At 46.0% G+C, this 23,859-nt stretch overlaps 1 protein-coding gene across 2 annotated transcripts in view; it reads right to left on the bottom strand.

The window, feature by feature from the left end:
* The window catches only part of ap3b1a (adaptor related protein complex 3 subunit beta 1a), a 58,912-nt gene extending 39,243 nt beyond the window's left edge, over nucleotides 1-19,669 (bottom strand). Inside the window, exons 1-16 of one of the 2 annotated variants that reach the window (XM_076979341.1) lie at nucleotides 19,354-19,669; nucleotides 14,006-14,081; nucleotides 13,639-13,713; nucleotides 12,211-12,306; nucleotides 11,756-11,916; nucleotides 10,526-10,592; nucleotides 7,863-8,045; nucleotides 6,110-6,259; nucleotides 4,653-4,750; nucleotides 4,497-4,551; nucleotides 3,901-3,972; nucleotides 3,738-3,800; nucleotides 2,280-2,412; nucleotides 1,880-1,989; nucleotides 1,459-1,635; nucleotides 353-539 (exon numbers count right to left, since the gene is read on the bottom strand). In XM_076979341.1, coding sequence (XP_076835456.1) covers nucleotides 353-539; nucleotides 1,459-1,635; nucleotides 1,880-1,989; nucleotides 2,280-2,412; nucleotides 3,738-3,800; nucleotides 3,901-3,972; nucleotides 4,497-4,551; nucleotides 4,653-4,750; nucleotides 6,110-6,259; nucleotides 7,863-8,045; nucleotides 10,526-10,592; nucleotides 11,756-11,916; nucleotides 12,211-12,306; nucleotides 13,639-13,713; nucleotides 14,006-14,081; nucleotides 19,354-19,493 — 1,843 coding nt within the window. In that variant the 5' untranslated portion in view covers nucleotides 19,494-19,669. Of the gene's footprint in view, nucleotides 1-352; nucleotides 540-1,458; nucleotides 1,636-1,879; nucleotides 1,990-2,279; nucleotides 2,413-3,737; nucleotides 3,801-3,900; nucleotides 3,973-4,496; nucleotides 4,552-4,652; nucleotides 4,751-6,109; nucleotides 6,260-7,862; nucleotides 8,046-10,525; nucleotides 10,593-11,755; nucleotides 11,917-12,210; nucleotides 12,307-13,638; nucleotides 13,714-14,005; nucleotides 14,082-15,573; nucleotides 16,441-19,353 lie in introns of those variants that run through there. The other variant, XM_076979340.1, reaches the window with a different exon arrangement.
* Nucleotides 19,670-23,859: the final 4,190 nt, after the last annotated feature.

Here is a 23,859-nt window from a genome sequence, read left to right as displayed (position 1 = left end):
TGGGTGCCCCCCGAAAAAATCAGCGTGTCTGCGCGGTGCGGGCGGACGAGCGCGGGGCGTGTTGGCGCGTTCCGCTGCGTTTGGAGGCCCGCGCGAGTTTGTTGCGGTGAGTTTGCGTGCGCCGTAGCGCTACGCTGTGGGGATCGTGTGTTCCGGGGGGCGTGCACAGCGCAATACTAGCCGATACCAAGAGACAGTAAGAGTTAGTAATATCTAGTAACATTTATCTAGGATGAGGGAGAGGAAGAGTATGGAGATGAGGAAGGCTGAGGATGATGAGGGTGAGTGTGGTGAGGATGAATATGAGGATGGGTGAGTGTGATGAGGATGAAGATGGATGAGGAAGACGCACCTTTGAAGGCAGACTGCAGCACGGGGGCGGGCTTAGGGGCCAGCAGGATGCGGCGGGCATATTTGCTGAGGGCTCCGCCCCTCTCGCTGGGAACGATGAGCTGGCGGATGAAGCGTGTGCGGTCTCTGATGTCATAGTTCTGATCGTATTTCCCCAGGTTCAGGATGTACTGCGTCAACAGCTTAGTCTGGGGTCAGCGACAGAGACAGGATGTAGAATAGTGATATGTAAATACAATCAAATGTACATTATATACAGGACGTGTGAGAGAGAGAGGGGGGGGGGGGGGTGGTATATGGCAGTATGTGTGTCTTTACTTCAGAAGCAGCATATGGCCCTGCGCTCTAAACACAGACAGGCCGTTACCTGATCTGTGAGTATGTGTGGGGTTGTCATAAAACAAGACTAGCTGAAAGGTGAATGACAGAGGTCCTCCATCAGCAGTGTGTGTGTGGGGGAGGGGGCCATTAAACCACCGGGGCGGAAAGGAAAAGCAACATTAAAAAATAATCATGTGGCAAAGCTGCTGACTGATATATGCTGCAGTAATGAAAACAGAGACACCGTCACAAGCGCATCAGACTGCACACGCTCACACGTGCACACTCGCGCTCAAACGTGCATGTGCACACCCTCATATATACACACACATGCACATCCCTATGATGAACACCACAACTCCAAAAAATCACTGGCCAAAATCACCCATCACCTACAGATCTACCACCACGCTGAGTATCACTGGAGCCAGGCAGGGCTGCACCTGTACCTAAACCCCGCCGTGACCTCAGGAAACACAAACGTTCACACTCAGTGCTTTGGCTTTGAGGCTCATGAATCACTGAGGTGTATTAGCTCACATCCTCTTAGGGCACGGGGCGGTTACTCACACCGCTGCACTGTTTGCCTTCACATCACCTTAGCTGTATATAGATTACACTCTTATTTATAAATAGTGATAGATGAATAAATAGTTTTTACGCATTATGTTTTATATTCTGTACTCTGGCTACTACGTTGGGGGGCGTGTGTGTGTGTGTGTGTGTGTGTGTGTGTGTGTATTACACACAAGCAGCACACAGTAATTAGGTCACATGTGCGTGTACCTGTTTGGAGTTGGTGAGGTACAGTTTGGCCGCTAGACTGACGGTCTGTAGTTTGACGATGTCCTCCTCGCTGGGGAAGGTCTTCGCCATTTTCCTCAGGACATCCGGAGCGATTTTCGGCACATGCTCACAGTACTCGCCGATCAGCCACAGAATACTGGCACGCGCCATAGGCACCTACACACACACACACACGCACACACACACACACACACACACACTTATTATTTATAGCAATAATTTAAATATAATTGTTTCAAGTATAATGTGCTGTCAAACAACTTGGCAATGTGTTTGATGTTACTGTGTTGGCTGTGTATAATTTGTGTGTGTGTGTGTGTGTGTGTGTGTGTGTGTGTGTGTGTGTGTCTGACAGCGTAATGTTGAACAGCTGAACAATTTCCGTCCGTGTGTGACTTACTGTGATGTTGTCGAACAGTTTGGCCATGTGTTTGATGATGTCACTGTGTTGTGAAGGCTGGGTCTGCAGGAGCTTCTTGATCACCACCACACTCTCCGCCACCACCGTCTCTGACCACACACACACACACACACACACACACGACTTCATCCAAACTCTAGCATGTCTACACTCAAACCCCCACGTCTGACCACAGCTGACGGTGCACACACAGGTCAGTGCACAATGCAAACGTGGTCTTGACTCCTTTCAAGGTGACTTCAGGGTCTGTGGTTCAGTTTCCTCAGCACGGCTGATAAACTCCCAAATGGCGCCATCTTCAGGCCATCTAAAGCACTGTTCAATCACCAGCCTCAGTTACCAGTAAACAGTTGACTGTGTGTGTGTGTGTGTGTTTTACCATCTCTGTTAGAGAGCAGCAGCACGAGGCCGTTCAGACAGGCGTCCGTGATCTCAGAGATGTTGGTCGCACACCTGCCGATGGCTTGGATAGTGGCAGCTGCAAATGGTTTATCCTGGCTCTTAACATACGTCTGACACACCCCAAAAAACAAACACAATGTGTCCATTTAATACTGGTTCTTAACATTTATCCAGAACGATAAAGCACACACACACACACACTTCACATTAAAACACAATATCCTGATATACTTCCATCGGCCTCGGGTTGAAAATAATTATACCCCCCACACAAAACACATCTACCACCACATACCCCAAATACATCTCACATGCGCTACATACATCTGGAAATAAAAATCTCTGCTTAATTGTGTAAAATACACAAACACAAAATATTCCTATTGGACACTGCCTATCAATGTGCACCATGACCATCTGGGCAGAGTCCTTCCGATATAAGCTGCTTCCAGGATTGGGGGGGGGGGGGGGGGGGGGGGGAGCAAGGAGATAGAGTGAGAGATGGAGTGAGAGATGGAGAACCCCTCAGTGCCCAGAACCATTGTTGTCCGATTCTGAAGTACATGTTAGCAAGTCTGTTATACGTAGTCTGTACCGTATGGTAACGTTGGCCGTTACCTTCGTTACGCTTTATTAAGAGTATTCTGTGCTACACGCAGACATTGCAGACATTTGTACATATTCTCACGTTGGTGGAGGGTGTGGGCAGGTTTGTGAACAGTACGTGCGTGCACTTACATCACGCTACAAGTAGGATCCTGTAAATATAACGATAGATGAGTGGTGGACTCGTGTGCTGCTTATAGGGAGTGTAGTTTGCTTATGTACTTAAATTGGTTAGCATAGGGTTTAGTAATGTTGTTCTGTTCTTTCCTTGGGTGTCTTCATGGTCCTCTAGCCTGAGGCCCTTGAGGATCGTTGAGGGTTTCTTGTGTGTTATTGTATATACGGTTGCAGATGGGGGTTGATTGCATTGGTGTATTTGTATTACCATTGTAAATAAAGGCAGTTTCAGATCTATTTGTTACACTAGGCCACCTGTCCGTTATGAGAACTCCTGCCCTCCTAGACCGAAGTCCAACAGCTAGGAGGAGCATAAAAGATGAATACAGTAACACTTACGGGGAGTGAGGTCAGTCACACCTGCACTTTGCTCCGAGAGCCTCACCTCAGAGTTTGGATTTAGAACCTTGTGTTGTCATTTTTAATAAGTGGGATTTATACCGCCAATTTTGGTTTCAAACATCGCAAAATATTTACATTTATTACAATACATCTGAGTTTACACCCACACCAAATATTGATCAACACGATCTAGAACTGGTTTCTATTTTGATCCAATACCAGAGAGAGACAGACAGACGCATGGAGACCTTCTCCAAAGCTCCAACCCCACCTCCCAAAGCAAACGGTTAGCAAAAAAGTCAGGCCTTACCTGGAACTCTCTGAGCACTGTGGAGATATTGGCTTCATTAGCCAAGTTAGTGAGAATCTCCAGCTATGGAAACACAGGAGAGAGACACTTCTCACCTCAGTGACACAGCCAGCACAGATCTGATGAAGCATGACTGCTCTGTGGAGAAGCAGGTTCTTATTACCTTGAGTGTTTTGATGTGTGTGGCGTCTGTAGATCTTACGTAGAAACTCTTCATGAATGGCTCAAACATACCCTAGACACACAATCACGCGCACACACACACAACCATCAGACAGTGTACAAAATTGTACACACCCACTCACCCAAATACCAGCAATGAATTCCGTACCCCCCCATAAAACCACCAAACATGCTAAAAACACAACACACACACACACACAAACCTTCACAACAAACACAAAACTCTTGTACAACCAAACAACTCGCAAAATCCTCACACAACCAAACACACACAACCCTTCACACAGTCCATCCTCATATGGCGAGTCTGACTGCACACTGACAATTGCCTTGTCATGGTTAGTAAAAACATATAGCAGGTAATACAGCCAGCAGTTCTTTAACATTTTATGAACATATTTTCTGAGCTAGTACTTGTAATCCAAAGTGAAATGATGAGATTATTTTAAACACACTTTCATTGAGTAGTTTGTGTCTGAGATGTTCTAGATTTTGCTTATGTTGTTTGTTTGATTTTCTAGTATAAATGACACACACAGACACACAGCTGTGGGCAGGTGTGAATATTAACAGTACCTTTCTCTGGATGGACATGGTGGCAATGTTCTGCAGCACAATATATTGAACCTCTCTGAGGACAAAAGAGAGGGGGAGACATTGTGAAAGTGTGTGTGTGTGTGTAATGTGTGTGCATGCGCATGCATGTGTGTGTGTGTGCACATGCAGTGTTACCTGTGGCTCCTCAGCAGACGCACAAGAGACTTTGTGACAATGCTCACTTCAAGTTTAGGGGCAAGATGCCAATATAACTGTGCTACGGACATTACAACCTGAGAGAGAGATTTGGGGGGGGGGGGGGGGGGGGGTGAGAAAGAGCATAATTACTGTAATTAATCACTAATTCAACAGGTGTCTGTTTTATAATCTTTTAAATCTGACACTGCCATTTGACTGGAGTGAAGAACAGAGGACAGGTCAGACGAAACAGGACATGATGATTCTATTAGAGCCACATCACTCTGATATACAGGAAAGATGACAGAGCAAAACACACACACACACACACACACACACACACACACACACACACACACACACACACACACACACACACACACACACACACACACACACACACACACACACACACACACACACACACACACACACACACACACAGCGTTGTGGGTGATGGGAGATACAGTAGATGCAATTGAGTCACAAGAAATGTGGAGAACAAGTTACATAATGGGAGTTGTGTTTGGCCTTGTTCTCCCACACATCACCGTGCAGCCACACACACACACACACACACACACACACGCACAAACTTTTCTGAAGGCCTTGTCTATTCTTCAAGGTCAACCTCAGTTTATCCATCACAAGTGAGTGAATGAATGTGTGTGCGCGCAAATCTGAATGTGTCCGCTAGCGTGTGCATGTCTGTATATCTGCTAGCGTGTGTGTGCGCGCAAATCTGTATGTGTCCGCTAGCGTGTGCATGTCTGTATATCTGCTAGCGTGTGTGTGCGCGCAAATCTGTATGTGTCCGCTAGCGTGTGCATTGCTCTGTGCACATGTGTACATGCAGAAGTCTGCAGGTGCACAAGTGTGTATGTGCACATGCACATGGGAGTGATTGTCTGTGTGTACGTTTGCATGTACCCATGTATGTGCGTGCACATATGCATGTGTGTGTGCGCGTTCGTGTATGTCCTTGTGTATGCAAGCATGTGTGTGTGCGCGCGAGAGTGTGTGTATGTGTATGCATGAATATGTACGTGTATAAGTGTATGTATGCATGTGGGCGTGCATGTATGAGTGCATGCGTGTGTATGCATATGAATGCGTGTGTATATGAACCCTGCTACTTGTTCTAGATTTTACCTATACCAAATATATGGATATATGGGTGGTAATGTCCCCACTTTTCACTATGTCCTTGCTATGGTGGTTTGAACAAGAAAACGTAATGTGTGTTGTGTCCTGGATTTTCACTGAAACTTGAAAAAGTCCCAAGAATGCTGTGAAATTTCAGGTGTCGAAGAAAAAAGCTGGAGAAGATCTCAACAGATGGGCTTGTTTTCATCTTATTTGTAGACCCTTCTGAAAGGCATGTACCCATTTTGTAGGTTTATTTCAGATGTCCTGAATGTTCACAAAAACAAGTATGTGTGTGTAACACTCACTGCTGTGTTCCTGCTCTGCAGCAGGGGTTTGGTGTTGCGCAGCAGGAGTCTGTGATCTGGGTCCATCACGTACGCCTGCACTGCTGCGTCTTTCTTCTCCTCGTCAGACTCGTAGAACGACCTGTCAGTGTTGCAGTCAAACGCACAGTCCTACACACACACACACACACACACACACACACACACACACACACACACACCACAAAGTCTGCATATCTGACTTAAAACTACTGAAAACACCAAAACACAGTAATGGTCTATAAGAATAAATGCTCAACACACTCCACAGATCAGTGTGGAAGTCGAGTAAGTTCTCACAGTAACCAAGTTACAGGTGCATGTCCCCTCCTCAAACACACACACACACACACACACACACACACACACACACACACACTACGGAAGATGGCCCGGCCTCCCTCACCTCTCCACCTCTGCAATTGTGTGTGTGTGTGTGGGGGGGGGGGGGGGGGTTCTACCACATCTCATTATAATGGTAACGTGCTGCTTGAGCCAGCAGGAGAGGGAGGGGCCAATGGAACACAAATCCCCCACATACAGATGCAGATGACGAACCCCAACCTCCCTCTCTACATTACGTCTTCAGTCCAAACCCACGGGCCCGTTTGTGTCTCCTTTTGTTCAGAATGGTTCCCCCCGTCACCACGATCCAGCTTGCCAGTCATTGTGCAGAGTGTTTCAACGAGTCCCAGATGTCGGGGTTGGAGGTGTGGGAGGAGCTTGTGTGGGAGGGTCTCATTTAACAAAAGCTGCTGGAAGATTGGTACCATCAACACTGGAGTCTTCAGTTCTGTGGTTGACGGCAAACACCTCTTACACACTGCACACCTAAGGCTCTGCTGTGATATCACCGGGAACTTATACCATCTGACTCAGTTCCTGGTATGGTGTGGAGGTGACATTAGGTCGGGCACCACCATCTAGCTCCCAGAAATTAGCTCCCAGAAAGCTCAACACCAACTTCTGCTGTGGAACAGTCCACTCAAATCTCCAGATCCTGCAGAAGATAATGTTTGGCAATCCCCAACGCCAGAGCGTCAAGATGTAAAAAGGACGTGTCCACACGTCCCCACACTGACACGCTTCTGTCACACTGTCCTATCGGTAATACTTCCTTCTGGAATTCCTTTAAATTCAACACACTCCTTTATTTTCAGGGCCGATGTATCAGCACGTGTCGGTGTGTAGATTCAGGAGGTCGTAAACAGCATAAATAATACAGGATGTTTCAAGTGAGGAAACACACATATAAAATGAAGCTTTTCTCCCAGTCCTGATGAACCTTCACCACAGCGTCTGGCTGAACGCCAACAGTAGCAACAAAACAAATCTGTCAGTAAGATGAACACCACCGTTTCTTCACCGTATCTCCATTACATGGGCATGGTGGCATCTCTAAGATACATGTATGTGAACTTTAGAAGCACCTTCAAAGTCTAATACTAGTACAGGTGTTATCCCCCATAAGGTCGCATGCTGGTCCGGGAAGGCCGAGCACGTTTCCAACAGCGGTAATTGGGCTCGGCCCCTTGCAGCATGTCTGTTCTGGTCCAGAATGCTCAAAACCTGCTGCGCGAGCTTTTTCAGGACTTTCCCCGCGGTACTGTACAGGCTGTGAGACTAATATGAGCCAGTGTTGATCAGACGGAAGACAGATCAGCTCAACCCCATCAGAACACACACTAAAGTATTAGCTGTTCTCACACGCGCACACACACACACACACACCTACCTCTCTCCAGGGGCTGATGAACTGGGTCCTGGCGTAGCGGGTCAGCATGTTAATGATGACCACCTGTCCCCATTCCTCCACATCCATCAGCAGATTGCACAGCTTACGGTAGTTCCTGTGGATCAGATCGATCCGGTCCGGACACACCTCCTCAAACGCCATCACCACGCTGCCCGCCACCAGCTACACACAAACACACACACACACACACACACACACACACACACACACACACACGGTACATTATTATTTAAATAGGTCTTATTGCACATTATTGCACAAGATTTAGTGATTCAGTAAAGACATGTTAGGTTGTAGATAAGCGCAAGTAAGTAGGACTTTATTTATATAGCAATTTTCCAGAGTAACTCAAAGTGCTTTACAAAAATACATACAAATAAAATACAATTAAAAATAAGTTAAGATCATTATAAACAAATATTTAAATAAAAACAATTAATTTAGAATTAAAAAATTAAAAAGTACTTATTAAAAACTCTAAATGCACACCGCTCACGAAAAATCAAAGGCACAAGAATAAAAATAATTCTTCAAGCGTTTTTTTTTTATCTCGGTTGAATCCGAGTCTGATATCAATAGGAAGATTATTCCATAGTTTTGGGGCATATGCTGCAAAAGCACAGTCCCCTTTCGACTTTAAATTTGTGCGAGGGACAGCTAATAACCCCTGATTGGAAGATCTCAAAGTTCTCGCACTATGAAGAGGACGAAGTAGCTCAATAATATACGATGGAGCCTCATTATGAACAGCTTGATATGTAAGCATTAAAATTTTAAAATCTATTCTGTAACTCACAGGCAGCCAATGTAGGGAAGCCAAAACTGGCGTGATATGTTCCCTACGTTTTGTCCTAGTGAGAAGACGAGCTGTTGAATTCTGAACAAGCTGTAGACGAGCCATCTCTCTCTTGCTCACACAAGTAAATAAGCCATTGCAGTAGTCTAAGCGGGAGGTAACAAATGCGTGAATGATTTTTTCAATGTCAGAGAAAGGCAGGAAATTTTTTACTTTATTTATATTCCCAAGTTGAAAATAGCAGGATTGAAGAAGCCTCTTAATGTGTAGGGAGAAGTTGAGGTGAAAGTCAAAGGTCACACCAAGATTTCTCACAAAGGTCTTCGCCTTTAAACCAACACAATCAATGGCTGACTGCACCTTTTTAGACATTTCCTCAGAGCCAACGATTAAAACTTCAGTCTTTCCCTCATTCAATTTAAGAAAATTATGGGACATCCAGGGTTTTACGGCTGTCAGACAGTTGGTAAGATTAGCCAATCTACCAACGTCATTTCGTTTGACCAATATATATAGCTGTGTATCATCGCGTAAACACACACTCATAATTAGTGTAGTAGAATCCATGATCTATATCCACCTTCACAAATTTTGAAGTTTCAAAATTTTACAACATACCGATTTGAGCCTTTTTAGACCAGAAAAAAAAAAAACAACCTTTCAATGTTCTTCAGCATCGGAACTGCAGCACCATTCGCTAGATAAAGAACTAATTCTGAAACTGTCTGTACAGAGTTTCCTTGTTTTCTAGACCGAGGCGCGTTACAGACAGACAGCAGAACACATTACACGAGAGGTGTAGAGGTGATGAATACTCGTCAGAAAAAGTGCAATAGTTGAACAGGTTTGTGCTTCACAAAGCCAAAAGAGGAACACAAAGGAGAGAAGGGGGAAGAGGGAAAAGAGAGAGAGAGAGAGAGAAATATGGAACTGAGCTGAGGATTGACCACACCAGAAGGTACTGTGTGCCTCCCAAAGAGATCGTCATGGTTACACATCACCACGGAGAACGTGTGCCTGCATTCATTGGCTAATGCTCAAAGAACTACAGCCCTTAGTCCCATCACAAATTCTCCATCGCGTCCTCACACACACACACACACACACACTAATAGCACCGCGACTCACACACACCAAACTTGTGCCTGCAGCTGATAAATGTGGATTAAGCTCATTTGGCTGTACAGGCAGTTTAATTATAAAACCACAACGCAGAAGCAAAACAAACAGATGTTACGAATATGGCAACCTGTTCAGCTACCCACACAGCTCATCTAGAGATCTGCACCCACTTAGGGGAGCTAACTTAACACTGTGTGTGTGTGTGTGAGAAAGTGATAGAGAATTTGTAGAGAACACACTCTCCTGTAACCAAAGGTAAGCTCCATGTCATTAATGCCCTCGGTTACCGGTCTCCCAGGAACCGCCCCCCCTCCCCATACTCCTTTAAGAGAAGGGGGGGGGGGGTGTGTCAGACCTCCAGCTGGTCGCGAATTCTAATTATGGAGCAGGGAATGCTGGGACATCAGAGCATCAGAGACACCACATACATCACCACAGCAGCGGCAGCATGATTGATGCTACACCTGATAGTCATACAATCCTAAGACTTGTGCACACAAACACACACACACACACACACACACGTATACAAACATGTATACAGGTGCAGGGCTGAGGGGTTGGGGGCACAAGAGGGTAAAGGCGAGAAACCCCCGTGACACGTCACCCATTTCTGGAAACAGCAGAGCAAGAGAGCAGCAGAAAAATGTTTAGCTACAGCACCACCCGGTGGTCTGAGCCTGTAATTACAGCAGGAAGGACTGAGGGCACCTGCTGAACTCACCGTGCTTTTGTCCTTCAGCAGCTTCTCAATCACTTCAATCAGGTGCTCCTTCTGATCAGGATCCAGACTGATGGACGGGGGGAGAGGGGGGGGGAGAAAGAGAGAGAGAGAGGGGGAGAGAAGAATTCACACAGACTCATGAATGTCACAGTAAAACTGAAGAGCATTTCTGAAATTCTCCCACAGTCTAAAGAAATGACCAACTATCCTTTGGGAAGGAAACTGCACCTCTAGCTAGTAAACACATGGCAGCAGGTGACATGTGAGAGATAGTAACTACACCCACCACGCCTCTCAATGTATACAACATCTATGTGGCCTTCACATCTTTACTTTTATTGTTAATATTAATCTTATGACCATCATCCTCCTCATTAGCCTACAAACATTCGTTGTTATTTCTACATGGCATGTATAACACCAAACACTTGAAGTGACAGAGAGTAGAGATACAGAGGAAGAGAGGGAGGAAAAAAAAAAAAAGAGTAGACTAGTTTATTTTTTATGGCGAGTATGAGTATGAGTACAACCACTGTTGTAGATAAAAATGTTCAGTATTGATGTGATGACTAGGGGTGTCACGATTTTGATATTTAATCGAAATCGATCGAAATTATGTCACAATCTCGAGCCTCAAAGTCAAAAAGAGGATCGACGATCCCTCCCTCTAAGTTACGCAAGCATCCACACTACGCAAAGTAAAGCTTGACGTGTCGCTAGCTGCACGAGGGTTCACGCAGCGAAAATGACGTAATCGCGGTGGCTCCGCACGTTCGCAAGGGCCTCGCGCGCTGTCGATTCGCGAGGTCCTGCACCTCTCGAATTTTGTAACTTCGCGCACGCCGCACTTCAGCGCGATAAACAAAGTCATGTTTGTTGGGCTCATACACCTTCACAAGGTGGAATTAAAGCATTTGTAAGTCACTTTCAAGGTCCATTTCAATAATTCCCAGCACCTTAAATCTAATTAAGTTAAATATTTATACATATACTCATAATGATTCCAAATAATTCCCCTGTTTTTGAGGGGTGTTTCTTTATACTACCACATATCGTTTTGGAGAACACTGCAAAGAATGTGACAAAGAATAAACGCCTCTGCCGTTCACGCAGGTTCGCGTGAGGTGTGCGGAGTCGTGCGCTATGGTCACTCGCTAAAGTAGAAGGTCGCATCTTACAATCGTGACACTCCTAGTGGTGACGTGGTGACGCCGTGACGTGTGCGTCTACCTGTAGAGTTTCTGAATGGCGTGGGCGGCCGTTTTACGGACGTAGGGTGAGAGGTCCGTTGCAGCTTCTTTGATGGCCAGCATCATGATGGGCACGATGATGGGCACCCGGATACTGGAGAGAACACGTAGGGCACTGGCCCGGATCAGCTGGTTTGGGTCCTACACACACACACACACACACACACACACACACACACACACACACACACACACACACACACACACACACACACACTATTGTTTATTCTCTTTCTCCTACCAATTTGGAACTGTATTTTCAAAAGCCAAATCAGCCCTACTGCTTCAATTACAGCTGTTCTACAGACGGAGACCAACACAAATTGCTGCAGTTTTGTGAATATATTTATTACAAGCAGCAAATAACTTAATCCACTTCCTGTTGGCTGAGCCAAAGCATGCTGGGAAAAGTGGGCGAGGAAGTGGTGGGGTTACCTTCAGAGCCCGCTGAAAGGTGCTGATTGACAGGAGGGCCAGGTCCTGTTGTTCCTCTGCATACCTGACCAGGTACACATACACCAACTTCTTCAGCTAGTGTACACACACACACACACACACACACACACACACACACACACACACACACACACCTTAAAGCAATCACTGCACCTACACACGTTCCTGTTATAGACACAGACTGCAGCTTTTTTCATCCCGAGACACACTGATTATTTTCTCTCCTAACACCCCCCCCCCCCCCACACCACCCCCCCCCCCCCACACCACCCCCCCCTTTCCCAGGAGTGGAGGTGCGGATAGGATGGGAGTAAAGAGGAGGAGCTTGCACTAAAGTGCAAGGGTGAAAGGTCGTCCCCAGGATAATGGCGTGCGGGTCATGGCGAGGGGGCGGTGAGCGGCCCTGAGGCACGGCCGGGCGTTCCATCATCATTGCGGTGCCAATTAACAGCAAAGCGAAACACATCAGTCACTTTATAAACACAGACATTAACCATCTGGCCTGCTGTTAATCACATTTGCATACGGCCGCTGCTGGACCGGCGTGTCCCGATGCATCTCAACCAGCTCAACACCAACAACAACAAATCAAAGAAGCCCAAGAACTCGGGGGAAGGAGCACCACAAGGAGCAGAGCTAACACCACCACTACTACCATCCCACACCACCACTACTACCATCCCACACCACCACTACTACCATCCCACACCACCACTACTACCATCCCACACCACCACTACTACCATCCCACACCACCACTACTACCATCCCACACCATCTTTACCACACACCACCACTACTACCATCCCACACCACCACTACTACCATCCCACACCACCACTACTACCATCCCACACCACCACTACTACCATCCCACACCACCACTACTACCATCCCACACCACCACTACTACCATCCCACACCACCACTACTACCATCCCACACCACCACTACTACCATCCCACACCACCACTACTACCATCCCACACCATCTTTACCACACACCACCACTACTATCATCCCACACCACCACTACTACCATCCCACACCACCACTACTATCATCCCACACCACCACTACTACCATCCCACACCACCACTACTACCATCCCACACCACCACTACTACCATCCCACACCACCACTACTCTAATTATCTTATTTACCTTATTTTTTATCTTATTTACTTTACTTTTTATGTTATTTTAATATTTTTATCTTTAATTTCTTTTAACATTTTCTTTTTGTCTTATCTCCTTTAATGTTTCTTTTTATTTATACTGTAAAGCACTTTGTATGCATGTATGAAAGGTGCTATACAAATAAAGATGATTATTATTATTATTATTATTATTATTATTACTACTCATCACCCCGTGTGTATGTGTGTGTGTGTGTGTGTGTGTTACCTCGAGGTTCTTGCTAGCAACATTTTTCACCACAGCAGGGAACAGTTCTGAAGCGTTCTTCCCCTTTGCGATCAGCTGGGGAACACAAGCCACTGGGATTAGCTGCATGTGTGCTGTGGGAGTGTCTGCACACACACACACACACACATCCCACTCATCACACACACCACTCGCACACACGTTGACCGACATACACCGCACTCTCACACACCAACATACCACACCGACACAGCGCCCAAACACATACTGACACGCACACGCTCCACACACTGCGCGTGGGGAATAAACTAATAGTCCTAATACACCCTGCTTCCAAGCCCAGCGGTGAAGTCCCCACTGCTCCACCCTGCTCCTCCACCCCACTCACCCCCACAAGCCTCTTCATGGCCTCCAGTTTGAGGGACTCCTTGTTGCTCTCCAGCATCACCTTAAGGTCCTCGTTCCTGGAAAAGATTCAATTCACCCAGATTCATTTCACCCCGAAAACCCATCTGACACACGGTCTCGCGCCCACACTTCCTCTCCCCACACGGATTCATTTCACACCGATTCAACCGACTCTGATTCATCCGACGCGCTCGATTCACTTCAGGACCCAATTTAATCAAGCGTGTGGCTGGGTTGACTCGAAGGTTACAAAAAGTCAAACAGTAAACACAAGAACCCCCCCCCCCTACACACACACCACTGGAATGGACATCCAAGCCAATATCCCACACGCTGGCTATAACCCCACACATGGCCATATCCTCCCGTGACTGTCCACACACTGCCCTGGATGTAATCCCCATGCTAAAAGCCCAGATCACAAACTACAATACCCAGCAAGCATTGTACAGACCTGAACAGTCTGTGAGCAAGACTGATGCACAGAGTGAATGAGATTCGAGTGAGAAACATGCAGAATGTTCACACCACCACCTCCACCCTACAGACACCCACCTTCTCACCTCCACCCCCCCAAACATGTGGGAACTCACTAATATGTATGCAAGCTGATTGGCTTATAAGATCTATGAAGGATCTATGGAGGATTGAGTATTTCAAAGGAGCTGCAGGTTTTGCTTTGCGAGTTTGCCTTAATGAATATGCAATTTGGTCCAGTTCTGCCTAGGGTTGTAAAATCCAGGAATCAATATAACCAGACTCATTTCACTTCCGCAAGATGATTTACTCAGTGTTTTTGAGAATGGAGGCCATATGTAAATGAACCTGACAGAGGTGGGAGGGGCTTAAAGTCTTTAGGGCATTTCACAGCTATAAGGAGACCAAGAGTGAACAGACTGATGCCAGGTGTAGATTATTCTAAATTATTCCAAACTGTGCCAAGAGGCCAAAATCACAAACAGGCATATGGCTGCCAGCAGTGCCATTTTGGCTTTATTAATGTTTGTTTTTCTTTAGTTAATTGTTCTTTTCTCCGTGTTTGACATCTCGGAACTTACTGAGCAGTTATTTGGTTTTACCCACAGTGCTGAATTTTCTTTCATTCCTGGGGTGGCCAACCCCTCCTCACCTTCACTTTACTGGAACTCACACACTCGCTCTGGTAAGTTAGCTGAACACTGCACACAACCAGCTGGGTAGGTAAGATAACTACAGCCTCTGTCAGACTATGCAGTCACATCTTTGCATGAACATGATTCAGCCCTGAAATGCCAAAATATGGTATCAAGCGATTTGCCTTCAGAACTGATCTCAGATCACTTCACTGTAAATAAACTGTACGAGCAAAAAATGATAATAAAAAAGCTTCAGTGTAATCTGAGATTTCCCAACGATGCTATGCAAACAACATTTTTTATGATTCACCACATGTTTGTGATCAGACTCAAGCAACTTTCTGGAATTTGCCTGTAATGTGGGAATGTGCTGAGACCAATAGTGTAATAGGGTAAGGCCAGAACTTTGCAAGTACGCCGTGGGGTTTTATACCCTTTGATTCTCGTCTCCTCCGGGCTTCCATAATTGCGAGGGTTGAAGGCGCGCTCCTCGAGGCGGACGTCCGATCTCAAAGCGAGCTGCAGGTTCTCGGCAGAGACCATCGCCGTCCGCACGACCCCTGCCGCCTCTGAACGCAGGCCAGAAAAACTCCCCCTCATCTCAGACGAGAAGACTTCGGGTTTCAGAATCTTGTTTCAAACAGCTTCCAACAAATCCAGCAGAGCTGAAAACCTCCGCTAGGCGGCTCTCGGTACCGCACACGGCCCAACACTCAGCGAAAAGATCAGGGAAGAGCTTCTTAAAAGTCCGGAGGGAAAAAAAGGTTTTAAACCCCAATCCTGGTCTGCAGAAATGGTCAGAAAACTTCTTTAGGCTGTGAAGAAGTCCAGGGTGGACGTGCACTCTCATTCTCGGACTCTCCGTCTCTCTCTCTCTCTCCCCCCATCGGTTCAGGCACCATGTGAGACGTGGTCACACCACTCAATCAATTACACACCACGAGTGGCGAGAGGCAGAAACAGGAAGCCAGACGCATGAGGGCCAAACCCCTCCACTCTCCTCCTCTCCGCCCTGCCTTCCAGCTGCGCACTCCTCCGTCCGCCCCAGCGGCCCTCCGCAGACGGCCGGGCCGGGTCCGACCGGTTTCCTGTTGAAAGTTAATCCCGCTGACTCCACCTTTTAACGGTGACTGCGTTAAGAGGGACTCGCCCATGCGAGAACAAGCAAACACGGTCGACCATCCAGCAGCGCCGTGATCCAGCCGCGTCCGTTCGCACTGCAATTTTCTTCTTTCTGAAGTGCACGAGAGGATCTGGACAGGCTCCAGGACGTCACCTCGTCCTCGGTTCGGCTCCCTGGCCCCAGGCTCGGCTCCTCCGCACCTCCGTCGTCTAGGGAAAGTGTACAGGCTCTTATCTGGGTTGGGTAAACAGCGACACGCCTTTCACCACCTTAGCAGCACGAGCTCCCTCATTCTTCCGGCGCCGGTGCCCCCAGGTCTGCTTGGCCCGATAAGAGCCCGTCCCACTGAGACAACACGGCACGCCTTCCTCTCAGACACAATGGCCAACGCAACATGACCGTCCACGCTACGAAAACCAAACACAGTCCGGTCCAGTCCAGTGTGCGTCGTGTGGAAATGACCGGTGACATCCAAGTCGTTATGTTAAACTCGGAGGCCAGGAGGAGAGAATGAACAGGGCGTCAGCATCTGGCATCGTCTAGTCGAGCCTTAAATCATTATGTCGAATGTCTATAGCCCAGCTATAGTACAGCCACGGGCATGAAAAGGATATTGCCTACAGCTCTGGTATCGTCTACTCTAGCCTTCCCCCCTCACTTCCAACAGCCCTCTCGACTCTCATCTTGAATGTTAATCACATCGCCCTGCGAGCTGCAGAAACGGTTCTGCTCCTGCCTAATTTGCCCCTGTAATAGTGTGTGTGTGTGTGTGTGTGTGTGTGTGTGTGTGTGTGTGTGCGCGTGTGTGACAAAGATGAGGAGATATCAATAAAACAGAAGGAGCTGCTCGGTAATCAAAAACTGAATAGGTCATAATTGTGTCGTACGGTATAATGGTGTTTGGATGGGTGCAGATTAGGCCTTAATGTCTGCTTCTATTCCCCCCCGCTCTCCGCCTCAATGGCCTCAAACCTACCCGCATCCCTACAGGTCGGAATGGCCAAACCTCCCACCTATTACTCAAAGGAGAGCTACACTCACACATTAGTGGTGTAACAATTCAGTGTTTTCGCCCTTTGGGTCAGACCACAGTTCATTTTTAATTGCGATAATGTATTCATTTAGTTGAGATAATGTATTCATTTTTTTTTTATATCTTTCTTTAAATATGCATAAGTCTAATGCAAGATATGTAAAGCAGATCAGCCTCATAAACAACAACAACAAAACAATAGCCAAGTACCATGTTACATGCTTCATAAACAGGTGGTGTCGGGAGAATCCCCTATGCACACGTAGCGTTGTGTGTTTATGAATAAGAGTTTTGTTCCAGTATAATGTCCAGTTATCTGTCCATTACCCAACAGTCTTCACAAATATTGGCCTTCGCGTCTTCATACTTCTTTGGCACCCCACGTGCTGAAATGAGGACCCCTCCACATTTCATACGACGACTCGAGCACTTATCAAGGAACCCCTTGTTCTCTACAGTTTGAAGTGGACGACATCTAGCGTGGTGAACGGACCGATTGTCTTCGTTACTGCTTCAGCAGGGTTGGAGAGGGGAGCGTCCGCCAGCCAACGCTGCTACAAGCAAACCGCAGCTTGGTGGCAGTTTTTAACTCGCAATTTTGTGCGTTCGTCGTTAAGCCTTCAAGATGAGCTGCCGTATTAAACGTATTCCAGATGGATAAACTACCTTTGCGTGACACCTTCAGCAAAACGGCAAACTTTGGTACTTTTGGCTTTTTCTTCAATATTTAACAAACATATATTTTTATATTTAAATAAAATATAAGTTGTAAAAAAAAAAAAAAAACTTTTAAATGGTGGATTGGCAGATTTAGGACATTTGGAAATGCCAATGTTTCTGCTTTTGGGATCAGTGTGCAAGTTTGGCCAAAACAACCACAAATCACATCACATGCACCATGAGTTGAACCGTAGGCTGCCAAACAGCCATTACAACACCAACAGGGTAGAGACGGGTAGGGTAGAGACATGGCAGACATGGGTAGGGGCAGATAAGGGAGGAGTTGTGGGATGTTCCAGCTGTTTCTCTCAGCTCCACTCAATCACACTACATGCACAGGGACTCACAAACAAGCTATATAGGCCTAGTACGAGATAGTGTGTATGGCTTTCTTAATATATTTAATTTGATGTGTGAATGTTTCTATAATTTGCGTTTGTCTAAACAGTGAAGGCATGTGTGAGCTCATGATCATGGGTTCCAGATCTTAGTCATGTGAATGAGGGCCTGCCGATTCAATTAGAACATTAATTCTCTCTGAAAGACACACACACACACACACACACACACACACACACACACTATACAAACCTAAACCTTTGTCTCAGGCATTCTTTCACTATCTCCCATCACTTACATGCACCCTGGCATACACACACACACACACACACACACACACACACACACACACACACACACACACACACACACACACACACACACACTCATTACATGCTCATCAGTTATTAACACTTAAACATTGGTCTGTTTAACCGTCTCCTGATCAAGGTCCTCTTCTAACCACACAGCCAACACACAACTCACCACCAAATTACTCAGTGCTAACGAGTTTATAATGGGCGTTTTAACAAACTCCAGCAAGAAACACTGGACCGCCCCAGACCCTCCAGGGTGCGAGAGTCATCCTCAAGAGTACCAGCTGGAAACATTCAACACCGAGTGAAAACGAACCAGCCACAGCACATAGTGACCCAGATCATGTGGGACAGAGTCCCCAACACTCACCACACTGGCGACCCACCGCCCCCTGCTGGCCCACCAGATATTACACTCAGCATCTCCAACCAGGAGGCGAACATCAAGGTCCTCAGTCACACACGCACACAAAAAAAACTCTAGTCGAGTATTATAATATTAAGTTATTATAAACAGCAGAGAAATTATATGCCAGCTCATTATTTAAGAGTAATATTTAACGCAATATTTAGTCAAACTGCGCATGACGGTTAGCGGCCGGGCGGCCAGACAGCAACAGGCGGCGAAACAAAACCCCCCCCTCCCGGCGTGGGCTGGTTCGAACACGCGTATATATTTGCCTTTTGAAGTCGGTGGTGAAGAGGCCGAGGCCGGCTCCCCCCGCCGCCGTGGTCGGGGTGCTCTCCTGCCCCACTTCCACCGCGCCGTCCGCGCCTCCCTGCTCGCCGTACGACGAGCAGTTCGCCGACATCCCCAACATTTGCCGTTCCGGGTATAACGGGGTAACTACGAACAAGCAAAGCGCGGCGGAATTGTGTTCGTCGCTCCGAGTAATTTAAAAAATAATGAAACCAAAACTTTTTTTTGCGAGGACGTGCAAGTTTTTTTTCTCTTTTTTTTCCCCCCACTTCTTCCACGCGCAACCGGAAGTATGAGTTGGAGAAGTTTAAGTCACATGACAAAAAATGACGTCACTAACAGGGGCACCTGACCTGCTGTTGCTATAACTACTCAACTTTTTTTTTTTTTTAGCTCTTTTTTTAGATCTGGTTGCTGCTTGTTGAACAAACCACAAGTATCAAGTTGTGCTTTTTTTTTAAAACAGACCTGTTATACATTTTTTGAAGGCCTTTCAAATTTTATAGATGTTACTACACATACAGAATGTAAAGTAAAAAGTATGAAAAATTAGGTCTTTAAATGAATATTTTATACATGAAATCTAAACAAATGGCAGGCCAGGGCCCTTGGGTCCCATGGGCAGACTCCTGAACACTGGCTCCTCTCACCTGACCCAGTAATCACAGAATCAAACAAAAAGAACAGGCACACAGTCTGAACAGGACTATTCTTCTGCAAATTATTCCTAAAATAATACTTATTTGACCACTTATGAAGGTTCATCTAGGAGGTTTATTTGTTATATTCTAAAGTCAAATTTCAGAATTTACTACAGCTATTGTCACAAAGCAGCTTTACATGAGTCAAGCCCCCATTGAGCAACACAAGGGCGACAGTGGAAATAGCTCCCTAGAGCATGAGGAAGAAACCTTCAGAGGAACCACAGGACTCAACGGGGGGGCATCTTTCTCTGGTCGACGCTGGACATCACATCAGCAGCAAAAATAAGCAATAAAGAACAAAATGCATAATAAGAACAAGTAAGCAACAGACGTATTCTGGGTGCCTGTAGCCTATGTCCTGGTCTAGGTCCAGTGAGGGTGTCTGAAACCCACATGGCGCAGGAACGATTCAGGAACAGCTGCCTGGTTGGCTTCGATGTTCACTGGTGAAGGGTGGAGAGGAGACCTATTGTATTTCATAAAGTGGCAAACAAAAAACAGAACCTAATAATAATGAACTTGATGAACTTTGAACTTTACTGATCTCTACCTTGTGATAGTGTGAATACGAGTGCCAAAAATCACGTGAATCCATTTTTTAAATCTGTTGATAAGAATATCATGTTGGAAAATGTTTTAAGAATTTTGTTCTTATGACGTTAAATAATCCTAAACTATATCTTAAACGGTTAATCCATGTGTACGCCTTTTGAACAAGGTCTGATTCTTTACCCAACGTCTTCGTGAAGCTCCAGCATATAGGCCACTAGGTGGCACTATAACAGAACTAACTGCACAGCTGCGTGAAATGGCAACGTGAAAAACCAAAGAGTTGATCTCAGAAACGTACAATTAATTAAAATGTAAGCAATTTCCTGTCTGAACTGGCCTACAGAAACTGAGGACTGTTGTCTGAATGCTAAGCTAACACGTTACACTGAACACCACCCTAAACTGTTTGGTAGTGTTCACTCTGCACTGCTGCCACTTCTCATAAATTTCCCCAAAATACACCAACCAGCCACTTCCTCACAAACATATCCATGACCATTTTATTAGCTACACCCGTCTTCTAAGTTTTTTATATAGGTTTTCTGTTAGAGACTTTAGTCCTGGAGTTCTGCATGTCGGTTCTAGAGACATTCACCCATCTTGGCCCTAACTGGACTCCACTTTCCACTTTCGGACCCCTTTGACTATCAGAACTAGGTATGCAGGGGACATCTGCTGGACTCCACCTACTGATACACACCAGGCTTCCACAAGCCTGTGTTTCTGTAGTCAGATCTTGACCACAGGACCACTGCCTCCTTGTACAGAATACAGCAGCTGCAGCCTGGGTCCTGACCAGGGCTACAAAATTAGGCCACAATAGTTCTACTCTCTCTGCGTTGCACTGGCTTCCAGTTAAATATCAAATAGATTTAAAATTTCGTCTGTTGACCTATAAATGGTCTTACCACACAGACTCTGAGTGAACCCATCTCGTCTGCTGCGCTCTCAAAATGCAGGATTTCTTAGTTTCAAAAATGAGCAAGACTACAGCCAGCTTCTCCTGTTTATATATCTCACATCATAGCTGTGTGTGTTTGTACTGAACCCTGTTCAGTGTAACCTTGTTTAGTTTTGTCGTTGTCGTAGTCTCTCTGTGTTTATTATGAAATAAATGGATATATCTGGCGCTTGTGTCCTGCCCACACTGCCTACACGTTATACTATATATATCAATGTTTCATTTTATGTTTACATATTTAACCTTTTTATCTTGGTTACTTGCTTCTACAAAGACAATTCCATAAAAGGAGCTACAGAATGGTCTGGCTTATCAGTGGATGTGCCCACACCACCAGTGGACGCGTCTATGCCAACTCCTACCTCAGGCCTGAGGCCCAACAACCACATTGGCGGGACTGCATGGCCTAGATATAGAACTATAAATATGGACTACTAGCCTCCAATAGAGGACGGGTTCTCTTTTGAGTCTTGGTCCTTCCTCCTAGGGAGATTCTGCTTGCCAATCTCACCCCTGGCTGGACCCATGCGCTTGTAAAGCTGCTTTGTGACAACAACGCACTATATAAATAAAATTTACTTGACTAGTGTACAGATTAAATTCACGAGGTCGTAACAGAACATATTCCATCACTGGGCCAAAGCTGTATATGCACTGCTCTTTACTGCATTATATTGTGTTTAGTTGTTGTGTGTGATCTTGTTTATATTGTACATTTGATGAAGGTTGCAACTCAAGCCTCACAGAAACCTTTTGTGTATATGCAGTGTATTTTAGAAAGACAAAAGAAGATTCATTGAAAGAGTTGATTTGGAAGTCATTTAGACAGTTCACCACAAGAGGGCACTTCAGAGCTATGATCTTCTCTCATAACTGTGTATCAGCATCCTTCTCTCAAAGTGATGACATATCTACCTGACCTCAGAATGGCCCTTCTGTTTGAAAAGTTTAGAGAGGTGAAGAGTCACTGTTTAGGCTTTCAACAGATTCGTCAGATCTCTGAACTCACCATTAGTGATGGTACATAGAGGTCTGTCCTCAGGGTTATGTATATATGCATGTGGAGGGGGTAGAGTTTTACCTACATGAGTGTGTGTGTGTGTGTGTGTGTGTGTGTGTGTGTGTGTGTGTGTGTGCGTGCACAGATGGAGGTGTATCTGCAAAGATGTGTGTGTGCATGTGTGTGCTCCTGCACAGTCAAACGTAAATTGATCTTTTCTGCTAATGTTTATGGTGTTGTGGGGTCACGGGGCTCACAGGGGGAAGACTGACCCTGGATCAGATTTTACATTGTTTTGCCCTGCGGCCTTGACTATCAGCACTAAACCAACAGCAGACAATGCAAAATACTACATACCTGCATCTGGTCTACAGATAAATACACAAAAGTAAAACACACACACGCAAACATTCTTATATTTATTTGCAACCGTTCACTCTCTTTCTCTTTCTCCATTTGTGTGTGTTTGTGTGTATGTCATGTAACAGGAATATTTTCCACTGATACTCAGGCTGTGTAGCAGGAGGGGCCTGATTGATGAGATAACGAACCAGACAGTCTGTTCACACTCTCATGCCATGTTGCAGCACCAGAGAAGGAGAGAGAGAGAGAGAGAGAGAGAGAGAGAGAGAGAGAGAGAGAGAGAGAGAGAGAGAGAGAGAGAGAGAGAGAGAAAGAGAAATTACTCATATACAGTGTTGCAACTCACAAGCCCCTGAAAAAGAGGCCAATCACCAGCTGCCCCCCCCCCCCCCCCCCCCCCCCCCCACCCTGTGGCCCAATCCCCACGCTCCTCTTCCACAAACTCTGGCACTGTACTTGTCACTCAGTAGCACATAGAACTGATGCACTGCTTCCAGAATATAGACGACACTCCAGAACGTTCCAGAACTTTCTATGTTCTAAATACCCCCCCTCCCCTTTGGGAACAGAGGGTCAGAGCTGAGTCCTCCTAAAGTAAGTGATTTAACTTCTACAGTCAGAAAGACAAGCTAGGAGAGATTTTTCCTCTCACAGTAGCGGGACACTGAGATGCTGTTGGGTTTCCAAATATCCCAGTTCACGCTCGGCTGTGACGGCTACAGTGAGCATTCTTACTTCATTCTTAGTATTCAAAGAGAATTTACAGCAAAAATCCAGTGAAACAAAATTGCCTACTGAGAAAAAAAAATCAAGGAATCAAGACTAGTTCTGTTAGTTTTGGCAGAAAGGGTTTGACTGTTTGGCACAGAGACGGAGGGGAAAACAAGTCTGTTAATCTCACACACAC

The sequence above is a fragment of the Brachyhypopomus gauderio genome, chromosome 18, assembly GCF_052324685.1.
Source record: "Brachyhypopomus gauderio isolate BG-103 chromosome 18, BGAUD_0.2, whole genome shotgun sequence".
NCBI lineage: Eukaryota > Metazoa > Chordata > Actinopteri > Gymnotiformes > Hypopomidae > Brachyhypopomus > Brachyhypopomus gauderio.
The sequence above is the reverse complement of the archived record's forward strand: the minus strand, read 5'-3'. Positions and strand labels throughout refer to the sequence as shown.